This window comes from Melospiza melodia, chromosome 12, assembly GCF_035770615.1.
Source record: "Melospiza melodia melodia isolate bMelMel2 chromosome 12, bMelMel2.pri, whole genome shotgun sequence".
Taxonomy (NCBI): Eukaryota; Metazoa; Chordata; class Aves; order Passeriformes; family Passerellidae; genus Melospiza; species Melospiza melodia.
In genome coordinates, this window is record NC_086205.1 from 1,359,955 (window position 1) to 1,386,177 (window position 26,223).

Genomic DNA, 26,223 nt, shown 5'->3' on the forward strand with positions numbered 1-26,223 from the left:
ACGTGTCATTACATCCACTCCCACCTCAGATCATTGCCAGGGGCAGGAAAAGGGACTCTTTCTCTCCCTGAGAAGAAGGGTGTCCTTTCCTGGAAGGGGAAATTGTGGCCAGGAAGACCCAGTGAGTTCTGTTTTAGTTTTTCCTGTAAACAGTTTTATTTATCCCTTCTGTTGTCAACATTGTTTCTGTTCCATTTGTTCCTTATCTTACTGCTGTTCCCAATAAATTGTTCTTATCCCAGCCTGGGATCTTTGCCTTTTGTGCTTTCCATGGGAGGCAGGAGGGCAGCGAGTGGCAGCGTGGTTTTAGCGGGAGCAGGAAATTGGGGAATCCCATTCCTGAATCCCGGCCCGTGGAAACCGAGCATCCCAGCTGGTCCCAGCCCTGGTGGCCATGGCAACAGCCTTGGAAGCGGGTCCCTGGCTGGGGCTGTGGGAACCTCTTCCCTCTGGTGCCCAGGGACAGGAGTGGAAGGAGCGGCTGCAGCTGAGTCGGGGCAGGCTCAGGTTGGATGTCAGGAAAAGGTTTTTGCCCAGAGGCTGCTGGGGCCCTGCCCAGGCTCCCCAGGGAAGGGTCCCAGCTCCAGGGCTCTCTGAGCTCCAGCAGCATTTGGACAGCGCTGCCAGGCCCAGGCTGGTATTGTTGGGGTGTCCTGTGCAGGGCCAGCAGTTGGACTGGAGGATCCTGATGGGTCCCTCCCAGCTCAGCCAATTCTGTGGTTCTGGGATCCCATGAGCCTGGGGATGGGTCTGCCAATGGTTGCCATGGCAACGGTCTCTGGCTGCAAGCCTGAGCTGGTGTCCATGGCAACCACCCCTGACATGGAGTCTCCATGGAGCTGCCAAGGGACTGACCATAGCAACAGGGGGCTGGTGATGGTTGCCATGGAAACTGCCCATAGCAACAGGGAGTTGGTGATGGTTGCCATGGAAACTGACCATAGCAACAGGGGGCTGGTGATGGTTGCCATGGAAACTGCCCATAGCAACAGGGGGTTGGTGATGGTTGCCTGCTAAGGATAGATTTGTCACAGGCCCTCAGAGGGGTTCCATGGAGACTTTCCAAGAGTCTCGAGGCTGTTCCAGAGCTGAAATGTCACAGGCAGACAGAGGCTCCATGGAGACCTCCAAGAGCTTTCTGAGGACGGCAAAGAGCCGTGTGGTCAGAGGCAGTCACAGCCATTCCATGGTGACATCCCAGCAGACCTTGGGCTGCAAAGGCACTGGTCTGTCACAGGCACTCATGGGGGCTCCATGGTGACATCCCAGGAGTCCACAGGCTGCCAAAGAGCTGGGATGTCCCAGACACTCACAGGGGTTCCTGTCATGGGCACACAGTGGGAGCTTCAGACAAAAGCTTTATTTCTTTATTGGAGAAACTCCTGCTGAGTCATGAGATGAAGAAATGACACCCAATAGCCACCATGGATCCCCCCCTGGAGGACCCCTAGACTTCTAAAATTCCGTTTAAAAGAGGAGACTGGGAGCAGCTGGATCCAATCCCAGCCCCAGTCTTTGTCAAAGGTGTAAAAGATTGGACAGGTGGAATTGAACTTTTACACAATTTGTCCTACAGGATTAAAGATTGAATACCAGATAAATTTATATAAATATAGCTCTGATTTTTTCTGATCATGATCAGACAGAATAGTTCATTTACACCACAGAGTAAATGAAGAAAAGGAGTCATTGTTGTGGTCCATGGTGGTGGTGGACACAACCTTGTGCCAATGGGCAGGAGCCATGAGAGCACCAGCTCAGACAGAAAGCAGACACACAGACACAGACACACATACACACAGACACACAGACACACACACATAGACACATACACACACACAGAGACACACACAGACACGTAGACACAGACACAGACACACCCACACACACAGACACACAGAGACACACACACACATATGCTCCTGCCTCGGCTCCCAAGGGCTTTTTCCAGCTCAATTCTGGAGCAGAGCAGCAATCACCCACACACAGCCCTGACTGCTCAGGGCCCGCCTGTGCTGCCCTGAGCCAGCCCTCAGAGGAAGAAAGGATTGGGTTCCAGCACTGTTTCCAGCTCTGTTTGACTCACCCTGAGGTGACAGCAGGAGGCTGCTGGTGCCTTTTCTTGGGAATTACAGATCATGGCTGCTCTTGGCCCTCTTCTGCTTGCCACCTGAATTTTATCCATAAAACTGTAAGTGCCTCTTTCAGTTGGTGCTACCCACAGTGCTTTCATGACAGTGAAGTCAGTGTTTTTGTCACAGGCATAAAGATGAGCAGATACTGGAATGCTCATCAGCCCCTGAACACTAAGATGAGGAGAATTAAAGCCTCACAGGCCACATTTGCAGCACTCAAACAGAGCTCTGTTGCTAGCATTGTTGAAATAGAGTAAGCTAACAGAGGCTTCACAGACTTTGCCTCCACAGTGTGGAATTAAATTAAAAAATCCACCAGGAGAAGCAGAAACCAGAGCTTCTCAACTCGCTTCATTGCTCCTTCCCAGCAGCAGGAAACGCAGATGTCCAGAGGTGTTTTGCACTGCTGCTGCCCCCAGTTTGAGCCCAGGCTCTGCCCAGTCCCAGCGGGAACCTGAGCCCAGCCCAGGGAGCTCAGCACACACGGGCCCAGGCCCAGAGCCCCAGGCACGGCCTCCCATTGCGGGGCAGCGGCGCAGACGGAATGCCCTGCGGCCCAAACCTCCTGCTCCTGCCACACAGCGCCAGCCTTCTCCCCCTCCTCCTCCTCTCCCAGCACGACACAAATTCCAGCTCAGAGGAGGCTTCCCCAGAGAGGGCTCCGGCTCCTGTTCCAGCCTGAGTGTCCCTGCAGAGGAACAGGACATCTTTCAGCCCCTTGCACAAGCTCAGACTTTGCACTTCCTGGGGAATCTGGGATGCAAATGGCCTTGCTAAGAAAGCCAAAATACGAGTGAATGGATTAGTAATTATTAGAAAAAGATCATCCTTCTTCCAGGCAAGGTTCACCAGGTCATTCCCTGCATTTCTCCTTTCCAGATTATTTCAGTCAGCTACTCTGAGGTCCAGCTTGTTCTGGTGCTGATAATGAACTGATTGTGCTCTTGATTTATGCACCAGATGTGGAATCATCCACACTGAATTCAGAAACCAATTCCCTCTGTCAGAGCATGTTCACATTCCAGATAATTGTCAAGATTTCCAATGACAGGTTGGAATGATCATCACACAACTCTCCACTTGTGGCTGCAGGCTCTGGAGATTCTTCATCTGCATTTAGCCAGGCTTGTACTCCCTAACAATTCCTGGTACCACCTCCTGTTTTCTCAGCTTGGAACAGTAACAATGAAAACCTCACCAATGGCACAACTCCCAAGTCCACCAGCAAAAGAAAAGTCAAGTTGTCAAGTTCTCCAAACATGTGTCTTGCTTTGCTGCAAGAGTCCTGCTGCATGCGCAGTGTGGAAAGCCAAGAGAAGCTGCAGGTGGTGCCACATCTTGTGACAGGAGCTCGACCTCATTCTCCAGGAAAGGTTCTTGAAAAGAGCAGACAGGGTCACAGAGAACATTCCTGTAAAACTGAATCAGCTTGTGAAAGTGAAATGAAAATGGAAAGAAACCATCATAGAAATAGCTCCCCTTTTCCATCTTGCACTATTTCTCCATGCCATGAGTTCCAAATGCATCTCACCTTTAAGATCAATGATGTAGCGAGTTTTAGACACTCTAAAATACCATGAGCTGCACACAGATGGCCTTCCCCTGGTTCCGTTGGAAAGCAATGCTGGAGTGCTTGGGTCAGGCACGAATCCTGCAGGCAGGGAATGTGCCCCGGCTTTGTGTGACCCTCAGCAGGGACAATGCTCAGCAATCCTGCAGACAGGAAATGTGCCCCGGCAGTGTGTCACCCTCAGCAGGGACAATGCTCAGCAATCCTGCAGGCAGGGAATGTGCCCCGGCAGTGTGTGACTCTCAGCAGGGACAATGCTCAGCAGCGTTGCTGTGCTCGGTCTCCATGGAACCATGCCAGGAGCAGCTGCAGAGCTCAGAAACCATCGCAGCCCCCGCCCTGCCCCAGAGCCCCTTGGCAGGGTAGGCTCCTGCCCTGGCTCTGTGTGCCAGGAGCCGGCAGCGCTGGGTGCAGGGAGCCCAGGGAGGGCACAGAAACACTGGGTGAGAAATGCTGGGGCACAGCGAGATGGGCGAGTGCAGCCGGCCAGGGCAGAGGAGCAGCACGCACAGGGGGAACAGCCTGCAGGACAGAAGACCAAGGGGAGAAAACAACAAACTTCTCAGGAGGGTGGAGAACAAATTTTAGTTGCAAACTTCAGAGAATGAGGTATTTGGGAAATCTGAAAAAGCACTGAATTACAGTAAATCACTTGACAAAGCACTGACTGAGCACACTCTAACCTGTCCAACTTCAAGTTATGCAGATTTTGAGAAGAGGAAGTCAGGAGAAAAGAGAGAGGGAGAGAGAGTTCCATAGTCAGTCTTGGATCTCAGCTGCTGTGAGCTCCAGGGCCATGGGACGTGTCAGTGTCACACCCGTGTCACAGCCTGACCTGCTCTGGTCCCTCTCTCAGGTGGAGTTTTTGGGGTGCTAGGGGCTTGGCAGCCACTTTGGGGTTGACTCAGAGGCTGCAGTGGCTGGGGTGGGGCAGTGACCACCCCACCTATGCAGAACTCTCCCTGCCCCCAAACACACACTGGAGATGTCTGGGGCCGTTCATCATTTCTCTGCTCTCCAGCACCGAGGCAACGGACTCTGGCTACAACTCTGAGCTCGTGCCCAAGGCAACCACCCCTGGCAATGGGGCTCCATGGAGCTGCTCTCAGGAAAGCCCCAAGAGCTGGGGAGTGCCCCAAAACTGCCTCAGAAACATAAGATAGCCAGAATCTCTTCAGGAATGTGGATTATTAAAAAACTCACTCACTAATGGGCTCCCCCTCCCTTCATCATCCCCAAACTTTGGCTGTCTCATTCCAGACCCCAGCCCACCTCCCTAGTCCCAACCCCAACCCATCCCACCCCTTCTGGACATCATGACCCCCCTGCCCCCAAGCTGTACTTCCCCAATTTCCCACCTCCCAAACCCCATCCCACCCATTCTGCCCCACCCAATGCCCATCTCACCCCTCCTGATTTGCAACCCACTTCGCCCAATCCCTTTCCAACCCCATTCCACACCAAGGGGCTGTGGAATCAAGGAATTCTGGGTTGGGAGTGAGTAGTTTCAGTGCTATTGAGGTGACAGATAAAGCCCTATTGTCTCTTTGAGTGCCAAGAAAGGGAGACAACTAAACCAAACACCCCCAAAACCCCCAAACTCCCCCAATAATTTCCTTGAATCCCAGATTCCTCTGAAGTACATGTAAAAAGTGAGGCTATAGATGCCTTTGATGGATTTATTGATTTTTACCCCAATTTTCTCTGTTTTAAAGGGATGAAGATGAATCCAAAGAAAATTAGGGTCAAAACAAAAGAATACCCAGCCATCTTCCCAATGCAGATCACCAGGAATATGGGTCACCAGGGCTCTGACCAAAGCGGGTCCTGCCATGGGGGATGAAGCTGGAGCAGTGCATGAAGCTCCTCCTGCACTTGGGGCACTCACAGGGCTGCCCTTACCGGTGCCTCCGTTGGTGTCGGGTAAAGAACGAGCGATCTGAGAAGCTTTTCCCACACTGGGGACACTCGTAGGGCCTCTCCCCAGTGTGGATGCGCCGGTGGGTGACGAGGGTAGAGTTGTGCCTGAAGCCCATCCCGCAGTCAGGGCAGCGGAAGGGCCTCTCATCTGTGTGAATCCGCTCATGTACGAGGAGGTGGGTGCTGGTGTGAAACCTCTTCTGACACTGGGGACACTCGTAGGGCCTCTCCCCAGTGTGGAACCTCTGGTGGACAACCAGATCAGACCTGTGGCTGAAGTTCATCCCACATTCCGAGCACGCGTAGGGCCGTTCCCCAGTGTGGATCCTCTGGTGGCAGATCAGGTTGAATCTCTTCCTGAAGCTCTTCCCACACTCCAAGCACTCATAGGGTCTCTTGCTGTCATAAAGCTGCTCATGGGCCACCAGCTCAGAGTTCTGGCTGAAGCTCTGTCCACCTTCCTGGCTCAGGCTGGGTCTTTCCTCCTCAGAGCACCCTGGGCTGGGTTTGCAGTCCCTCTTCCTGTGGAATCTCTGGGGATTTTCCTCCCTGTTGGATTCCTGCACTGTGAAGCCACCCAAAATGGCCTCTTCCACCATGTTCTGCCACAGGCATTTGTCCTCCCTGCTCTCCATCCTCAGCTCCTTCCCTGGGAAAGGAAGGACAAGGAGAGGATGAGATTTGCCTCCACGCCAGAGGGAAGGGGAAGGAGATCCCCCCAGTGCATCCCCGGCAGGACGGTGTTGGCAGCAGGGCTGTCCTGCAGCTGGGGGCCATGCTGGGCTGGGAGATGGAGCAGGAGAGAGGGGGAAAGGGGCATTGACTTCCTCCTCACCCGCCTGGCTGTCCCGGGGCATCTTCCTCTTCCTTGCAGCCTTCTCCTCTTCCATCCAGCCAAGGTTTGGGAATGGGAAATCCTGGCATGGGGAAAAACAAGGTGTGAATCCCTTGGGTTGGGGATTCCTCCTGCCCAAGTCTATCTCTAGAAGTCATCTGGTGTCCACAAAAACCTCCAAAAATCAAGAGTGAATCAAAAAAAGCCATCAGGAGTGTCCCATTTCCAGTCTTATCCCTCTGGAGTTCTGGTGGTCCCCTGTCTCAGGGCTGCTGAGGATCCCCCCTCTCCAGGGTCTGGAGAGGCAGTGGGGATCCCCCCTCTCCAGGGTCCTGCTTAGGGAAGCTGGGGGGTTTTGGGGTTCCCCTCTCCAGCCTCCCTCTGGTTCAGCTACTTGGGGCTCCCCTCTCTTCCCACCACTCTCTCCTGGTTTAGGGCAAATTTGGGAGAAAATCTCCAAAAGATTTTCCTCTAGAAAGCAAATTCAAGTGGCCCCTCTCCCAACCAGATTAAGAAAATATTTTCTCAGAGAAAAGGAGAAAAAACCTGTTTATTTAACAGGCAAAGCATTCACCAGCACAAAAAATTAACAATATTAAAAAAAACCCCTCTTGCCGCTCCAAAATAGATGACAAACTCAAAAAGTCTCTCTGTGGGCTGTAACTCAGCTCACTCAGTCTCTTATCAGTCCCTCCAGCACTGGAAATGCCGCGGCCCAGGCCCGGCCAGGTGGGCCACAGTGGGAGCTGCTGGTGGTGTTCTGGGTGTTCAGTCCAGAGCAGGTTTAAACAGCTCCAAAGAAAAAGAAAAATCACAGTCCAGGGAACTTCTCTGCCTCAGAGAGCTAAAAACGAACTAAAAGCAAAGGAGAGCTCTGTCCTGCTGTCTGTCTGTCCACAGACAACAGATACTTTAGGTTTTAAATTTTTCTGTTGTGTTTGGATGTGCAGCTTTTAGCTTTATATTAAGTGCTACTGGGATCTTTTCTCAGGGTGGTGAAGACAAAACAATCCTGGAGACTCAAGGACAATCTCATCAAACTTCAGGCCCAAAGCATAAACAACATGGAAAGAAGATAGCAGGCAAGCAAGCAAGGAAGATGTAACATCATAATTTGAAACTATTAATTGAGCAGTTAACTTCTATATACAAATGGTCTAAAACTTATAAAAATGTGAGATCTCACGACCAAGCCCTCTTTTGCTCCCATCTTGGAGCCATCCAGGCAGAGCCACAGCTGTGGCTCCTGTGCTGCCTGAGTGTGGCCTTTGAAGGCATTTCAATAAAAATCAACTTTATTCCTCTTAGCTCCATCTGGTCTCTGTTCCAGTTCCTTAAGGCATGACAACAGTCCAGGAGCCGGAATGTGGAGGAGTGAGTGCAGTTTCTGAAAACAAACTGCAGATTCTTCCTCCTCCCCTTCGCGCTCAGAACCAGCATTAAAGGTGCAGAACTCATTTCTGGGCTAAACAGACCGATGGGGTACGAGCATCATGAAGTCACCCCAGGACACGTCCCTGTCAGGGTCAGGGGGTCCCGTCCCCGCCTCATCTTCGGGCTGCCGGGGGTCCCCCAGGTCTGTTATCGCCCCTTCCCCTCTCCCCACCCCAAGGGTCTCCCGTTTCACAGCCCCGGCTCGCACGGGGATCCCCAAAACCAATGTCCCGCCCCGTCGGCATCGGGCCATCCCGTGGACCCCCCGGGACCCTCCCGAGGGGCGATCGCGGCTGCTCTCCCCCCCCGAAAAAGCTCCTCTTAGGGAGCCCGGAGATACCCGGGGCTGGAGTCCGGGATCTGCCGGCTCCGAACACTCTCCAAAAAACCCTCCCGGAGACCCCTGGCTGGAGCCGGGGCGAGCTCGGCCTCCGCCCTCACCTGCGGCTCGGGAATGGGGGCGATGCTCCCGGGGCAGGGGGTGCTGCAGGCTCGGCGAGCGGGCGCTGCGAGCGCCGCGATTCTCCCCCTCCTGCTCCTCCTCTCCCTCCTCTTCCTCCCGCATTTCCGCCGCTCCCAGCCCAGGCCCCCCTTTCCCACCGCTCTGCCCCGCGGCCCCGCAGCACCGGCTGCTGGGTGGGGGAGCCCCCGATCGGCCCCAGGGCTGGGCAGGGGCTCGGGGACCCCCCCGGGGCGGATCCGTCCCCCGGCCCGAGCCCCAAATTCCGCTCCGGGGCCGCCGGGCTCTGCGGGTCCGCCTAGCAACCGGTGAGTCATCGGCGAGAAAGGCTCTGGTTGGCTGAAAATTGTTTAGCGCCTCTTCTGATTGGCTGGAATTATGACAGGCGCTGCGCCCTGCGGGTGTCCCTGGGAGCTGCGGAGTCCGGCCCAGAGCCTTTTCCTATTTCTATCTGTTCTCTAAGACCTCTTTCCTTTTTCTGTCTCTCTCTGAGACCTCTTCCCGATTTCTTTCTCTCCTCTCTTCCCCATTTCCTGTTCAGTTCAATCCAAGTTCGAGCAGATCCGCAGGTTGCGTTCCCATGGTCTCATTCGCTCCTTCCCTGGGACAGAGGCGTCTCTCCCTCGCGAAATCGTAACCCATGGGCAGGGTCCTTTGCCAGCCCAGTCCTTCCTGGATTTTGTTGGGGACTCGCTCCCATTTCCTATCTCTCTCTGCTTCCAGTGGGGAAGGTGCTGGAAAATGCCCGGCAAAGCCACCTTTGATATGTACTCTGGGAGCCCACAGAGCTGCTGGACCTTGTCCCCGGGCCTTGCACAGTTCCTTGGGAGGCACGGCAGGAGCAGCACCCTGGGAGCCTCAGGAATGCCCCTCTGGCATCGATGGCACACACTCCCGTGTGCTGGAATTCCAGTTCCCAGCCAGGAAAAGATGTTCCTGGCCTGGAAGGCAAAGCTCTTAAGAAGGGACCAAAGGCCAAGTGGAGCAAGATCTTACAGTGACATTTCACTGCCAGCCTTCCTAACTTCACCCATGGTTGTTGTAGCTCGTGGATTGGGAATTAAATCAGGGCAGGGTCTTTGGTGGGAGCTGCCCTGGGTCAAGGGAGACCCTGAGAGAGAAACAGAGCAGGGAAAGAGAGGCAGGAGAGAAAGGAGAGCACAAACACAATCAGCTGAGAAGGTGGCACTCTGAAAACAAACCAGAACTGATTGAAAATGAATGGGACAGAAAGTAATAATTTTGCACCTTTTATTTCCTATCAAAATACAATTTCTTCATTTTCTCATAAACCTCCTCCCCATGTCATTCAGCAGGGCTGTCAGAAAGTTCTTTGTTCTCTGTCAATGTTCCAGGCTGCAGGCACAAGCAAACAGGGAATGGGGATTTTCCTGCTCCTGGAGAGTTTGACATCCTCAGCTGAGGAGCGGAGGAGGCACCAGAAGGAAAGGGCAGCTGGGCCTCACCTTCAACAGGAAAGAGAGGGAGGGGAAATCTCCCATCCTATCTGCAGCTGCTCCCAGAGAGATGTGAGGGCTGATCCCAGAGCCCTAAGGGTCACAGTCAGGGCTGCCCTCAGGGAATGCTTGCCTGATATTGAGGGGCAGCGTGGGAGCACCTGGATCTTGGGGCACCCAGCTGCCCCTCATGTTTGGAGGTGCCTGAGGAGGGCTGGGATGATGCCAGGGACATCCTGCAGCGACATCCCCTCTGTCCCGCTCTGGGTGAGCTCAGTCCCAAACCTGACACTGATCCTGGTCTCAATCTCACTCCATGTTTAGACACACTCACAGTTCTGTATCTAATCACATCCCAGTCCCAGACTCGTCTAGCCCCAGACTCAATCCCAACCCCAGCCCTAAAGCCAATCCCATGTCTATCCTTAAACCCCAATCCCAGCTCTAATCCAAATCTCAGCCCCAACTCCAAGCCCAGCCCCAATTCCAGCCCCTTCCTAAATCCTCAGCCCCAAACCAAATCCCAGGTTCAGCCCTTCTGAGGGTTTGGGGATGTCTCTGTCCCTCTGACCCCGATGATGTTTGGGTGGGGTCACACCAGGGCTGAGAGGGACAGAGACCCCCCCGGCCTCCCCAGGTGTGAGAAGGTCGGAGAGCCCCCCCAGCCCCGAGCACCCTCAGCGGTGAGAGGGACACAGAGCCCCTGGTCCCCAGCTCTGCACAGGCATTGCCTGAGGCCAGAGGGATGGAGACCCCCCCAAGCATTGACCAGGGTGAGGGGACAGAGACTGCCCCGAGCACCCCCCAGCACAGGGGTGAGAGGGAGGGAGACCCCCCAGGCATTCCCTGGGGTGAGAATGATGGAGACCCCCTGGGGAATGGCCTGGGGTGACAGGGACAGGGACAACTCTCCCAAGCATCACCCAGGGCAAGAGGCACAGAGACCCCTTGAGCATCCTCTGGGCATTGAACAAAGTAAAGTAATTTCTGGTCAGAAATCAAACTTAACCCTACATAAAATGCCTTGAATTTGCTCTTCCAACAAGATGCTTTTGATGGAAATGCAAAAAAACCCCAAACTTTAATAAACTGACAAAAAAAGCAATTCTGTGGTAATTCCAAGTTTCATCAGTCCTGCACAGCTCCAGCTCAGCTGCTGGCACATTCTGATAAAAGAAATGTGGAAATTCGGCCAAATTCAGGTTATGAAAAGGAAGGTAAAGCTCTGTGTAGGTGTTCACAAAGGAGACAGAGACAAAGAGACAAAGCATTCTTATATTTGGCAAAGCCCCCCAGTCTGAGAAAGAGAAAATGCGGCTGGAGAAGGGAGTGACAGGGACAGAGGCCTCCCCTGGGGCAGGGCAAGTGTGACATTGTCCCCTGTGTGTGTGCCCTTCCTAGAGTGGGGGTTTTACACCTGAGCCAGTTTGGGTAAGGGGGATGGTGTTCACCCCCTGAGCAGGGATTACCCCACTGTTTCAGGTTGCAATGTAAGATGTAACCAAATGCATGTTTTCAATCACCATTTCATTAACTACTATAAACAGGTGGGGCAGTGTTCTTTATCCCTTCCATGACTCAGCCCTGATAACGCCCTCCAGGGGAGATATCTTCTGTGAATGGGCCATTGAGTGTCACTGCAGGACTGATAAAATTCCATCATCCCATTGTGGGATGCTCCACCCAGGGGGAGGATCCAAGCATTCCTACTTGGATATAAACTGAGGCTTTCAACACCAGGAGCAGCTTGCCTACTGGATTCCCAGAGGACAAGAGCTCCATAACCACCACTGGACCTCCAGAGGAAGACCAGACCCTTCTACAGGATCACTGCTTCGATAGAATCACGTTCATCACTCCAAAAGGACTGCAGCCACCATTTAATGTGACTGTTGCCACCACCCTGACCAACAGGGTGTCAGGTTATATCCTGATTCTGTCAGTTTAAGGCAGCGTTTCTGTATCATTGCCTTGAACTAAATTTTCTTATTAAATTGTAATTCTGGCTTAGACTCTCCCCCAGGATAGTCTTCAAACCAGTAGAAAACTCAATGTGGTCATCCCTTTTTTCCCCCCAAAACAGAACTTCCCATCCCCAAACCTTCACCAGACGGAGGAGGAGGCTGCGAGGAAGAAGAAGATGCCCCAGGATACCCAGGCAGGTGGGGAGGAAGTCAATGCCCCTTTCCCCCTCTCTCCTGCTCCATCTCCCAGCCCAGCACGGCATCCAGCTGCAGGATAACCCTGCTGCCAATCCCATCCTGCCGGGGATGCACTGGAGGGATCTCCTTCCCTTCCCTCTGGCAAGAAGTCAAATCCCATCCTCTCCTTGTCCTTCCTCCCCCAGGCAAGGAGCTGAGGATGGAGACCAGGGAGGACAAACCCCCAGGGCAGAAGCTCGTAGAAGAGGCTGTTTTGAGTGACTCCATGGCACAGGAATCCAACAGGGAGGAAAATTCCAGAGATCCCATAGGAAGAGGGGCTGCAAACCCAGCCCAGGGTGCACTGAGGAGGAAAGACCCACCCTGTGCCAGGAAGGTGGGCAGAGCTTCTGCCAGAGCTCGGAGCTGGCGGTCCATAAGAAGCTTCATGATGGGGAGAAGCCCTACAAGTGCTTGGAGTGAGGGAAGAGCTTCAGGCAGAGCAGCACCCTGATCCAGCACCAGATGATCCACTCCAGGGAATGGGCCTACGAGTGTTCTGAGTGCCAGAAGAGGTTTCAGATCAGCTCCTATCTCCTCCTGCATGAGCGGATTCACACAGAGGAGAGGCCCTTCCACTGCCCTGAGTGCGGGTTGGGCTTCAAGCAAATCTCCCACCTCATCACCCACCAGCGGATCCACAGCGGGGATAGGCCCTTTATGAGTGTCTGGAATGTGGCAAGAGCTTCAGCTGCAGTTCCAGCCTGCTCCACCACCAGGGAATCCACACTGGGGAAAGGCCATACAGATGTGGGGAATGTGGGATGACCTTCAGTCGGAGGTCGCAGGTGATCATCCACCAATGCATCCACACTGGAGAGAGGCCCTACAGGTGTCCCGAGTGTCAGAAGAGGCTTCAGACCAGCTCCAATCTCCTCAAGCACCAGTGGATTCACACCGAGGAGAGGCTCTTCCGCTCCCCTGACTGCAGGAAGGGCTTCAAGCACAATTGTCACCTCATTACCCACTGGTGCATCCATACTGAGGAGAGGCCATACGAGTGTCCGCAGTGTGGGAAGAGCTTCTCCATGAGGTCTCAGTTGACAGAACACCAACGGACGCACCGGTAAGGGAAGCCCTGCGAGTGCCCCAACTGCTGGAAGAGATTCGTGCACCACTCCAGCTCCATCCCCCATGGGAGGATCCACGTTGGGCAGAGCCCTGGTGACCCACATTCAGTGATCTGTACTGGGAGGACACCTGGCTGGTTATCCTTTTGGTTTGGCCCGAATTCCCTCTTCATTTGTCGTTATCACTTAAAAACACCTGTAATAGGACTAAAATGAAGGAAATTGATCAGAGATGTCCAAAGTTCGATCACGTAACAGACACTTGAGCAGGAATTTATGGTTTTGGGACATTCTGGAAGATTTGTGGGTTCTTGGGAGGTTTCAGGAAGTGTTCTCCATGTCTTTGCACTCCAAAACTCAATATAGATTGATCTGTCACCTCAAAACCACTCAGTCCCACTGAAAATATCACAATCTTACCCCAAATGGATCAATCCCACCTCAAATATGCTTGTTCCAACATCAAAAAAAATCAGTCCCACATCAAGACTATTTAAATCCAAAGCCTCCAGGGTGAGATGGAGTTGGAAGGAGATTGGCAGAAGGGGCATCCAAATTCTCCAAGTGGAATCAGGATTGTGTGGGGCTGGGTGTTTATTTCATAGTAAATATACTTTCAGAATTATTGATTTCTGTCCCATTCATTTTCAATCAGTTCTGGTTTGTTTTTCAGAGTGCCACCTTCTCAGCTGATTGTGTTTGTGTCCTCCTTTCTCTCCTGCCTCTCTTTCCCTGCTCTGTTTCTCTCTCAGGGTCTCCCTTGACCCAGGGCAGCTCCCACCAAAGACCCTGCCCTGATTTAATTCCCAATCCAGGAGCTACAACAACCATGGGTGAAGTTAGGAAGGCTGGCAGTGAAATGTCACTGTAAGATCTTGCTCCACTTGGCCTTTGGTCCCTTCTTAAGAGCTTTGCCTTCCAGGCCAGGAACATCTTTTCCTGGCTGGGAACTGGAATTCCAGCACATGGAAGTGTGTGCCATCGATGCCAGAGGGGCATTCCTGAGGTTCCCAGGGTGCTGCTCCTGCCGTGCCTCCCAAGGAGCTGTGCAGGGCCTGGGGACAAGGTCCAGCAGCTCTGTTGGTTCTGCAGTGCCACAAGGGTCCCTGGTTCCATGAGTTTCCCTATTGATAGCAGCAGTTCCTTGGTTCCCATGATGCCCTGCTGTGTCACCATGGATATTTGGTGTCATGAAGTTCTTCAGTGTCACAATGGCCTCCCTCGCTCCATGAGCTTCCACAGTATCAAAATGAACTCCTTGGATGGGCAGTGTCACCATGGACCATTGGCTCCATGCAGCCCTGCTGGGTCACCATGGACTCCTTGTTTCATGAGGTTCTGGGGGTGTCTCCATGGTCTCCTTGGATGGGCAGTGTCACCATGGACCATTGGCTCCATGCAGCCCCGCTGGGTCACCATGGACTCCTTGGTTCCATGGGACCCCAGGGTCACACTTGACTCCTTGCTTCCAAGTCACCCCCTCAGTGCCAAAATGGTCCCTTCATTCCATGAGGAACACAAAAGTTTTGTAGAAACATGGAAAAATCCTGCTTAATACACTAGGGAACATCTGCTTGCATTCAAGAGAGATCTTAATGGTGAGGATGGAACCAGCAGCTTCTATCTGCAATAGAGATCAAGGGAAAGGACAGGGACAGAGAATTCAGCTGGGAGACTCAGAGAATTCTGCTCCCAGAGATCATTTCTGCTCACCCTGTCTCTTGTAGAAAGGTGACACCATTCAAGGCAGCCTGGATGGAGCAGGTGGTTCCTGAGTGGGGTTTGTTCTTCAGGAAACCCATTCAGGCTTTTCCATTTGTTCTGTTTTGAAAGCAAAACCGGTGAGAGACTCCAAGTCAGAAATACAATTTATTAGGAAAAGAAAAAAATAATAAAACAAAATGCATGCAATAAGACAAAAGAGAAACTACTGACAAAGTCAGAATACAACCGGACACCCTGTTGGTCAGGGTGTTGGTAGCAGTCCAATTGGAATGGTGGCTGCAGTCCTCCTAGAGTGGCAGATCTGGTTATGTTGGAATAGTGATCCTGTAGTAGGGTGTAGCCTTCCTCTGAAGATCCAGTGGAAAAGGCAGTTGTTCCTCTGGGAAATCCAGTGAAAAGGCAGCTTCTTCTATCTGAAACCCCGGATAATATCCATGTGGGGATGCTTAGCTCCTCCCCTCTGGGCAGAGCATCTCACAATGGGCTGATATCATTCTATGAATCATAAGGTGGGTCCATGAAACAGAAATGGCTCCCAAAGGAAGGTCTCTCTGTGTAATGTGACAAGGCATTGATGAGCCCATTACCAGGAGATAAGGAATAAAACAATGCCCCTCCTGCTTTCAACCACTCTTGAGGATGGAAATAGAATACATCTTTATATTGTAACCTAGGACATCTATCACCGATGGAAGGGTGGGACGAAATAACTTCATCATCGGTGTCATTTTCTGCTCTGCTCGGAGTTTCGCGAGGGCTCCTAGTGCTGTTGGCTTCAGGAACAGTTTGGGCAAAGGCTGTAGGACTGAGGGCTTGGTGGGAAACGAGAACAGTTGTTATTCTTGTATTTACAGTCTTTTGCTACATGTCCAGATTTCCCGCAGTTGTAACAGTTTCCACTGTCTTTATTACATTCTGTATTTTTGGGAAGCATGCTTGCTGCAACCAGCACTTCCATTGCACCCTGGCCTGTGGCCTTGGCTAGGCTGGAGTCACAGTCTGAGACCGCTTGGTGGGTGCAAGCATCAATCATCTGAGCGATGGTCAGCTCAGGGTCAAGGGGGAGCGTGTGCAGAACCTTTCTGAAGTCAATACTGGCATTACAGAAAACTAATTTTTTAATAAGATAGTCCCAGACCTTTTGATTGTTTGCCTGTTTTTCCAGTGCTTTCATAAGGTGCTTTAAAAACTTGATATAGCTCTTGTCCAGGCATTGGCAATAGTCAGGGAAGTCAGTGTGGGATGCAGAAGCCTCAGATGTTTGGAGGGAGGTAGACCATGCAGCATGTTTGAGATCTTACAGTATTGACTGGGGGAGGACTTCAGCCTGATATTGCAGTCTAGTACAGTCTCCTTCTCTGGTAATGTGGTCCATCGTGAGGTGTTGTTGCCCTTCTTCCTTAACATAGCCTTTTGGTAACTCGTTAACTTTATTTATCCAAACTCCTTTCCACAAAATAAATTTGTCAGGTGACAATATGAATTTCATGCACTGTTTTAAATTTTATAGCACCATTGTGTGGGCAGTAAATGGCACATCCAGCAAACTGTTAAAATAGGGAGAAGCCTTCCCATAATCCTTTGCAGCCTTTACTAAGTCCTTCATTTCCCTGTGGGGAATAGATTCCAATTTAGGTTTTGGCCCCTGCTTATACTGCACAGGTGCCACCTGAATCTTGGATAACACCTCCCAGTCCCCCTCCTTTGCAGCTTTTCTCCGCATCCTCTGCCAAGAATCCTCAGGCTCATCCTCACTCTCAGATAAGCTATCGCTCTCTTCCTCTGTGGAGGAAGCAGATCTGCTGGCAGAGGGGCGGGCCTTTCTGCTGATCGGCAATGCCTGGTGTTAAAAGCCTTTGGTAGCCGAAATGGCTTCCTTCCGCTTGGCCCCACATCCAGTTCTGGTGATACAGGAACTGGAAGATGCTGGACTGGAGAAGGAGTCTGGAAATGGAGAGGTGGAGCCCGCATTGGGGAGGAGCTTTCCCATGACAGGGGAGGGACCCAACATGGGGGCAGAACTTGACGTCAAGGTGGGACCCATCACAGGGGAAGCACCCAGAGAAAAGGCGGGAAATGGGGATGAGGGCGGGAAAGTATCTAAAATGGCGGTCTCTCTCACAGGAGTATTGCCATCTTGTGATTTATAGGAAGGGGGATTAGGACTAGAGGGTGAAGGAATGTGGGCGAGGGAATATCTCAGGGTAGACTGGCCACTACCACCCTGAGGAGAGGACAGAAAAGGAGGGGAGATGGCAGACAGCAGATGGCTTGTCTGTTCCAAAGGCCAGGCTCCATCTCCCGTCCTGTTCTCAGGAAACGTGGGTTCGGGAACATGGGGGGAGGATTGAATAAACCAGGACAAAGGGTTGGAACCATGAACTTGTAAAATGATCCTATAAATTAAATGAAACAACAGATAAAATTTCCCAACTTTTAAAACCCCTTGTGTTTGTAAAATATAAGGCTTTTTCCCAACAGCATCCACGAATGGTAACTGATAGATAGAATCAACAGAGATGTCAGGAAGCTCCTCAAATAACCATGAACAATGCCTTTTAAACTCCCCTCAAAAAATGAACTCCCCTCTAGATTTAAAACTCTCCAAAACTTAACAAAAACATCCTTTTCAGCTTGGGACTGATTATTTCCCAGAGTTGCCCCCAATGGAAGAGGGAATTCCCACCCACTGGAACAGAAAATCAAAAGCCCAAACCCCTGGGAGCTCTCTGCCACTCAGTCACTCACTCTCAGTCTCACAGGCACAATCTTCAGCCACAGTGGTCCTGTGGGGCTGTCAGTAAAGTTGGTCCCACAGATGTCGAAGGGATTGTGAACTTCTTCTTCAGTGAGATTTGATAAAACTCGAGTCTCATTTCAGTGTTGTGGCTGACCCACAGGGGTACAGCTTCCAGTGATGTCTGACTGGCAGGATCACCACTGGAGAAACTCACAGGGACCTCAATGAATCAGGTCCCTGTTTGGGTGCCAGGTGTAGCATTGTGGCACTACTGAGGCCCTTGGAGTGTCCAGCACTCATGAGCCCAAAGCTCACTGCTACCTTAGAAAGCCGAGAGAATAGGCAGGATGGGTCTTCATATGATCTCCTGCAAAGTGGCTTTATTGGTACAGGAACAGGCTACACAGCTGAACAGGGTCCAGGGACGAATACAGAATGTAGGCTGAGGGAAAAGGGCCTTATATGGGGTAGTGAGGGTGGAGCTGAGGGTCAGGGCACAATGGATATGGGGGAAAATGGAGGGGTCAGAGGTCAGGTCAACCAATAGGGAAACAAGGGTGAAGGAACACAGCAAACTAGGGCTAATGGAGGGACAGAGAGAGAAGAGCATTCTAGGGCTAAACAAATGTAGGCAATAGGAGTTGAACTAGGGTAATTAGGCCAATGGGACAATGGGATAACATAACGTGACATAAATCATATGTCTGCAAAGATCTATGAGAGAAGAAAGTGTCTCACCCTAACCTGAAAGTCTATTCCTCTTATCTGGAACCAGTCCTCCATGTCTGGGAGACTGAGACTCTGATGGCAGGGCTCTGGGCCTCCACTCATCCTCACAGCTGGCCCAGGGCAGGTCTGGAGTGGTCTTGGTGGCAGCTTGGACTTGGCACACACTTGAGGAGGATGTCCGTTTTCAACAGGGAGCTTAGGAGTTTCAGATTACTGAAATAAATAAAGAAAACCCCCTCTTTGCCTGACTGCAGCCAGTTCTCCAAGCTAAGCTGACCCCAGGTGAGTGAGGAGAGACAGGATGGGGTTTGGAAATGTAGAGCAAGGCTCTCCACACTGGGTCAGATCTCAAGACACAGCTTCTCAGAGCAGGCCAGACCTCCATAGGAAAGCCCCTGGGTCTATCAGTCACAGAATGCTGCTATCATTTCTTCTCTAAAGAGAACATACACCCTTAAAACAGGAATGTGGATTTATTAGAAGCTATTTGAAATATTTCTCTGTAACAATAGAAAAAGAACTCCTAGTGAACTGCACTACAATGGAGGAAATCAAAGCAAAACCATGGTTTGCCAGGAGTGCTTGATAATTATGAGCCCCAGGGTGCATTAGGAGCTGAGCCCTGTCACCTCAGGGCCTGAGAGGAGATTGCACAAACCTTTCCAGGAGTCAAAGACGGACAAAACCCCAATGTTTCTTGAGGCATGAATGGGTCCCTCTGAGGTCCATCCCCAACACAGGCTCCTTACGGACTCCTTGGAGGAGAGAATTGGAGGCCAGGATTGCATGAAATCCTCTAAGAGACTCAGTGCAGAAAGGAAAATCCAAAGTACCTTAAAAACCTTGAGTATCTCAAAGTATTAATGAGCACTACTGGGTGTCAGTACAAAGCTCTCAAGGGACTCATTAAAGAAGAAAATCGGGGCCATGATTACACAAAACTCTCACAGAGTTTGTATCAAAAGGGAAACACCAAGTACCTTAAAAAATCTGAAGTACCCTGAAGTATTAATGAGCCCCACTGAGTGTTGTTACTGACAAAGCCTCTCCAGGGACTAATTACAGCAGATAATTGGAGGCCATGATTGCAAAAACCTCTCAGAGACTCCAAGGCAAAAGCAAAACCCAAAGTCCTTTGAAAAACCTGCACAGAGGCTCCTGGCCCAGAGGCAGCTTCTTGCAAGGGCAGAGCTGCAGAGAGACAGCTCTGCCCAGGGGCAGCTCCTGTGCACAGCCCAGCAGGGCTGGGGCACTGCCTGCAGCCACCCCGGGCACAGCACAGAGGCACAGAGGGGTTAAACTCAGCCTGGGCTGGGAGCACAGAGCAGAGCTCACTCGGGGCTCACTAGAGCAGAAATCGTCCCAGGTTTGAAACAGTCATTCCCTGGCTGTGGGAAGAGAAGCTGCAGTTCCTGCAGGGATCTCCTGGAGCTGGCACATCCCACAACTTTGAGGACCTTTCAGGAGGATTCTCAGAGCTGCTCCAGGGCAGGGCTGTGGCCCCAGGGCAGGGCTGGCTTTCCCTGCTGCCCCAGCCCAGGCACAGCCCAAGGCAGCTCCTGTTGCCAGGCTCTGCTGCAGGGCTGAGCAGCCGGGGCTGCAGCCAGGGGTACCCAGGGCTGTCGTGCAGAGCAGGGTCCTGCAGCCCAGGGCACTGTGCTGGGGCAGGGACTCTGCTGCCTGCCAGGGACAGCTCTCAGCCGGCCCGGGGAGCTGCTCTCAGTGCTGGGGAGAAGCTCTGGGGGAAGGAGCCACCCTGAGCAGGGCAGGGGCAGCTGCTGAGAGGGGCTGGGTGGGGCAGGGCTGCTCCCAGCTCCAGACCAGCCTGGGCACCGCTCCAGAGGACACTTTCCAAAAGAAGGTAAGCCTGGGATTGCTGTAAAGATCAGGAGCTTTCCTGAGAGTGTTTTCAATTTCCTACTTGGAGAATGATGGGAAATTTGGGGTGATGACAAAAAGATTTTAGCTTGTTATATTTTTTTAATATATTCATAGTTCTGTAAATTACTATTACATAGTTATAAAACTATAATCCTTACTCTAGTAAACTCTTAACCAACTCTGTTAAATCACTATTATATACTTATATAACCATAATCCTTAATTAGCACTAGTGTGTTTCCTAACCTTTCTCTTAGATTTTAGAAAAATAGACATCTTAGACTGTCTAAATATATTCCTGAAATACTGTGTAGTCTTCTTATCAGGAAGAGGACCTACAGGAACATTTTTTTAATTGACCAGAATGTGAGCAGTCACAACAAATATTTTTGGCAAAGAAGCCTTTGGACCTAATCCAACAGTTTGTACCAGGGGTGTGTAACTAGGGAAACTGAATCTCCTATTAGATGTTCCTGTTAAATTTTCTTTATTAATCAACCTTAATAAATTGTGTAAATCAGGGCCCGGGTGTGCCCCATCCCCACTGGGACGCCTGGAAGCTTCCAATAAATGTGTGGTTTTTACTTTACTGTTCTAACACTGTTGCAAGTGTTTTTTTTTTTCTCTTTGGATTACAGACAACAGGGGGATGAGAGAAGCAGAACAGGAATTATAATCCCAGATTCACAGAACATTTTGAGTTGAAAGGGACACACTGGATCATCCAAGGAGTGTTTGAACATTTACAGAGACTCCAGAACTGTAACTTTGGGTGGTCAGTCTCTCTGCTGGGAGCCTCCCAAAGGGCTCTCAGCCACTCCTCAGCCCTGGACAGCAGCAGCATCACCTCTGCAGGGCCCAGCAGGGCTCTCCTGAGCTGCCCTTGCCCAGCTGCACACAGAGCCTGCCCCAGCCAGGGCCCTGCACACAGGCAGGTTTCTGTAGGGCCCAGCCAGGGCACACAGGCTGGGATGGGCTCTGTGAGCGCTGGCAGGGACAAGGCTCCTGTCAGGAGGGAATGTCCAGGCCCAGGGAGATGCTCAGGGAAGGAGAGGGGGCTGAAGAGAGCAGTGCTGGGGGCAGGATGAGGGCACTGTTGGTGTGTGGGAGGTGCCGGGCACAGCTGGGCACGGGAACACTGTCCTGAGTGCCCGGCTGTCTCTGCCCTGCCCTCTCAGGCACAGCACCACAACATCTTCTCTTGGTTCTGCCCTGCCCTGATATTGTCACTGTTATCTGCTGCTCTCAGGGAGGCTTTGGCATTTGCAGCAGCTGAGTCAGGCTCAGTCCTTGGCATTCCTCCCAGGCAGGCCTGTCCATGGGAACGGGGTGTCCAAGCTTGCCTGGCACCTCTGGGGCTGTGGGCAAAGCAGTCCATGGGAAAGGGGAAGGAGCTGAGCCCCCTCCCTGAGATCCCATCATGGGCACAGCCAGGGATCTCCTTGCTGTGCCCTTCCAAGCTCTGAGCTGCCCTCCTGGGTGCAAATCTGTGCCAGAGCCTCTGGGAGTTCCCTGACTGTCCCATGGGGAAGGGCAGAGCTGCCAGAGCTGAGGAAATGCTGCTGGGTTTGCCAAGGGAGCCGTGAGTGTCCTTGGCACAAGGGGGTGCAGAGACCTTGCCCAGAGACCTTTAGGGAGGGTGAGACATTCAGGGATCCCTCTGCTCTGGGCAGGGTCTGGTTTGTCCCAGGGTGACCCGGGAGTGTGATTGTGCTCTGATTGCAGCAAAGGTGCAAAGCCAGGGCAGCTGGGAACAACCCCATCCAGCCCCTCATCTTCCCTCAGCCACAGGGAATCTTTGCCCCTCACATCTCTCAGTGGCAAACTCTGAGTGCAGCAGAAATGCTGGGGTTTTCTGACCTCAGCCAGGAATGATGTGTGGGTAGGAAAACAATTCCTAAAACAAACTCCTGCCATCCATGACATATAGAAATGAGAGTGCAGATGCTACCAAGCCTTTCTGCATTCAGAGTGATTCCCCTGACAAATCCTGAATATCCATCCTTGTCCCTCTGCCACATGGCCACAAACCCAGGGCAGGGGGGCAGGGATGGCTTCAAGAGAGCCCCCATGCACAAGCCTGGCTGCTCCTAGCACACTCAGCCAGCACAACTGGAGCTCAGGAAGGGACCTGGGTGAAGGTTTTCCCAGAACATGAACAAGGGTGGGTGAGTCCCAGCAGGACAGTCTGCAGGGAATGGCCCAGGTTTGGCTCAAAGCAACCTCTCCTGACTTGTCAGTGTCCTTTCTTCATGAACAGGTCCCCATGCCCAGCCCCAGCAAATGTCCAACAGCAGCTCCATCAGGCACTTCCTCCTGCTGGCATTGGCAGACACGCGGCTGCTGCAGCTCCTGCACTTCTGCCTCTTGCTGGGCATCTCTCTGGCTGCCCTCCTGGGCAACGGCCTCATCATCAGCGCCGTAGCCTGCGGCCACCACCTGCACACGCCCATGTTCTTCTTCCTGCTCAACCTGGCCCTCAGCGACCTGGGCTCCATCTGCACCACTGTCCCCAAAGCCATGCACAATTCCCTCTGGGACACCAGGAACATCTCCTACACTGCATGTGCTGCTCAGCTTTTTTTCTTTCTGTTCTTCATCTCATCAGAGTATTTCCTCCTGACCGTCATGAGCCATGACCGGTACGTGTCCATCTGCAAACCCCTGCACTATGGGACCGTCCTGGGCAGCAGAGCTTGTGCCCACATGGCAGCAGCTGCCTGGGCCAGTGCCTTCCTCTATTCACTGCTTCACACAGCCTATACATTTTCACTGCCCCTGTGCAATGGTAATGCCCTGAATCAGTTCTTCTGTGAAATCCCACAGATCCTCAAGCTCTCCTGCTCTAAATCCTATCTCAGGGAACTTGGGCTTCTTACACTTAGCATCTGTTTAATATTTGGCTGTTTTGTGTTCATTGTTTTCTCCTATGTTCAGATCTTCAGGGTCGTGCTGAGAATCCCCTCTGAGCAGGGATGGCACAAAGCCTTTTCCACCTGCCTCCCTCACTTGGCTGTTGTTTCCGTGTTGGTAAGCACTGTAGCAGTTGCCTACCAGAAGCCCCCCTCCATGTCCTCCCCATCCCTGGATCTGGCCCTGTCAGTTCTGTACTCAGTGGTACCTCCAGCCCTGAACCCCCTCATCTACAGCCAAAGGAACCAGGAACTCAAGGCTGCAGTGTGGAGACTGATGACTGGATGCTTTCAGGAACATTAAACTGCTGACTAATTCCTGCAAGTCACTTTTAATAAAAATCATCTTTGATACTTCTTGTTGGTTTTATTTTGGAGGTTGCATTTCTTTGTTAAGCTTTTTTAATAATATCTACAAATAAATGCCATTGTTTGTGCCATTTCTCATATTTTTTCTCTCCACCTTCCCTGTGGCTAAAGACTGTGTCAAGGACGGGCTGTACTCTCAGTGGCTTTAAAGGAACTAAAGGACTTTCCAGCAAATTTTCCTGCAGAGATGCCCTTTTGTTGCCTTCTCTGCAGCTGCAGCAGCAATGTCTGTGTCCAGAGCTGGGGGCAGAACAGTGCTGGCACAGCAGCTCTGCTCCTGCTGGCCACCCCATTCCTGATCCAGCCAGGAGCCATTGGCCTTCTTGGCCACCTGGGCACACTGCTGGCTCATGTCCAGCCTGCTGTCTACCAGTCCTTGCAGGTCCCTTTCTGCCTGGCTGCTGTCCAGCCACTCTGTCCCCAAATTGCAAGTCCTGGCACTTGGATTTGTTAAACCTCACCTTGTTGGATTCATCCTCTGGATCCAGCCTATCAAGGTCCCTGTGCAGACCACTCCTATGTTCCCTCAGATCAAAACTCACATCCAGCTTGGTGACATCTGCAAAGATATCCTTGGTTCCAAGGGTGCCCTCGGTGTCACAATGGCCCTTTGGTTACACTGGGCCCTGCACTGTCCCACTGGTCTCCTTGGTTCCATGGGCCCCAAAATGTGACAATGGACTCCTTGGTTCCATGTGGCTTCACAGTGTCACAATGTTATCATTGGTGCTGCAGTTTCAGAGGCCCCTTGGTTCTATGGGTCCCAGAGTGTCCCAATATTCCCTTGCTTCCAGGAGGCCTGGGGTTTTAGAGAACAAACTCCAGGTGTGAGTTCACCTGGTGTAGACAATTTATCATCTGGCAACACAAGGTCATAGAGTGGGCTATGACATCACAGAGTGGGATATGTAAGGTCATGGAGAAGCTATGACACCATAGGCCATATATTTGACATCACAGGGCAGAGGTCTAACATCATAAAGCAGACTATGACCTCACAGAGCAGGCTGTGACATCCCGGAGGGGCTGTGTGACATCCCAGCAGGGCTGTGTCAGGTCACTGGGTTGGTCACTCTGCCCCAGCTCCCCCTCACAGTTTCTCCCGACAAGTTCAATGCTGTTCATGCTCAGTGGGGTCCCTGTCCTCTGGGATCCCACCTGGAGCCACAGCCTCCACCAAAGGATGTTCCACACGATCCACCCCAGAGCCTTACATGGGGACAAGGGGCCAGGGCTGTGTGACCAGGACATCAAGGACGTGGGTTATCCAGGTCACTGTGGCCTGGGTTGGGTTGCCCAGGGCAGGAAAGATGTCTGGCAGCTGGAGCAGGGTCTGGGAAGGGCCTCCAAGGTGGGGCTGGAGCCCTTGGGCTGTGAGCAGAGGCTGAGGGAGCTGGGATTGTCTAGCCTGGAGCAGGGAAGGCTGAGGGGCTCCTCATGCCAGCCTGGCAGTGCCAGCAAGGAGCTGATGGAAAACACAGAGACAGGCTCTTCACCAGGGAGCCTGGTGGGAGGCAAAAGCCAATGGGTGGAAGGGGAAAGAGGAGAGATCAGCCAGGACAGAAGGAAATGAAATGAGTCAGGCTGATTTCAGCATTTCCTCAACACCAAAAGCAGCCTGACCTCTCTTCTCCATCCACCACTGACAGCTTTGCAAATCAGGAATTGTTGGAACAGTTTTGACCGCACTCCAGGATGACCATCCTGACACAAGAACTTAATTGTGTTTATATCTATCACAGAACCAGGTTTGTCTGTAAGTAATTTTAGTATGGAAATCACTTGCAAATGGAGGACTCATCAGAAACTGCTGGGACATTGCACATGGCTCAGGGAAGAGTGTGATTGTTATTAAATTGTGTCCTGTTCAACTGTGGTCTGTTGGCCATGAAGAGAAACTTTTTGTGCCTCTGAGTCTCATCAGTTCCTGGTCCCTCAAAGGACACAAACCTGATGAGTTGTGGTTCCCACTCCAGTGGCTGCACTTGGACCTCCCTCCATCCCCAGAGCAGAGCTCCCTTGCCCCAGAAAGTCCCTGGCAATGCAGGGATGAAGGAAACAGGACAGGCTGTGGGGATCAGGGGCAGGGCAGGGCCAGGAATTTGGAGTGGTTATGAGCCCAGGTCAGGACGTGGCCCTTGGCCTTGGTGAACCTCATCCCATTGTCCTGGGCCCATGGTTCCAGCCTGTCCAGATCCCTCTGCAGAGCTTCCTGCCCTCCAACACTGCCACACTGCCACCCAGCTTGGGCTCACCTGGGAACTGACTGAGGGTGCCCTTGATGGCCTCATCCAGAGCAGCAATAAAGAGATTGAACTGACCTGGCCGCCCTCCTGAGTCCTGGGGACATCCCTGGATGTGACTCCATTCCTCAACTGCTCTTAGTGCCAGGGGTTGGATGGGGGAAATGGTGGGGAGAGGGTGGGGACAAAGTGTGATTGATCTTCAGCCATGAAGTGTCTTAATTTTCAGATCTGTTCAAACTGCATTAGGAGGGGCTGGGGATCAATATCAATTGGGGATTGCTGATATCGATCTATAAAGAAGAAAAGAAAACAGGACAAAACATTTCTCTCTGCATTGTTTTCAATATGGTATATTCACTTTGAATAGACTTCTGAAATCTGTCTAATTAACCACAGAAGAATTAAAGTTTCAGTTATTCCCAGGGCCTTCTCTTGTTCGGGTGAACAAGACAACAAATTTTTGAACAAATGTTTATGAGCTTTCCTCACTGAATTCCTGAACTGAAGAGCTGAAGAAAGAAGAGGCCTCTGGAGCAGGA

General features: G+C 52.0%; 2 protein-coding genes across 2 annotated transcripts; one reads left to right on the forward strand and one right to left on the reverse strand.

Moving 5' to 3' along the window:
• Window positions 1-1,345: 1,345 nt before the first annotated feature.
• Window positions 1,346-8,467, reverse strand: LOC134423492 (zinc finger protein 572-like). The gene is made up of 4 exons (XM_063166460.1): window positions 8,336-8,467; window positions 6,461-6,542; window positions 5,608-6,274; window positions 1,346-3,511 (listed from the first exon to the last, which is right to left on the reverse strand). The coding sequence occupies exons 2-4, from the start codon at window positions 6,513-6,515 to the stop codon at window positions 3,493-3,495; spliced, it is 741 nt and encodes a 246-aa protein (XP_063022530.1). The 5' UTR covers window positions 6,516-6,542; window positions 8,336-8,467; the 3' UTR covers window positions 1,346-3,492.
• A 13,958-nt stretch (window positions 8,468-22,425) lies between these two features.
• On the forward strand, window positions 22,426-23,373 carry LOC134423800 (olfactory receptor 14J1-like). Its single transcript, XM_063167198.1, has one exon. The coding sequence runs from the start codon at window positions 22,441-22,443 to the stop codon at window positions 23,371-23,373; it is 933 nt and encodes a 310-aa protein (XP_063023268.1). The 5' UTR covers window positions 22,426-22,440.
• Window positions 23,374-26,223: the final 2,850 nt, after the last annotated feature.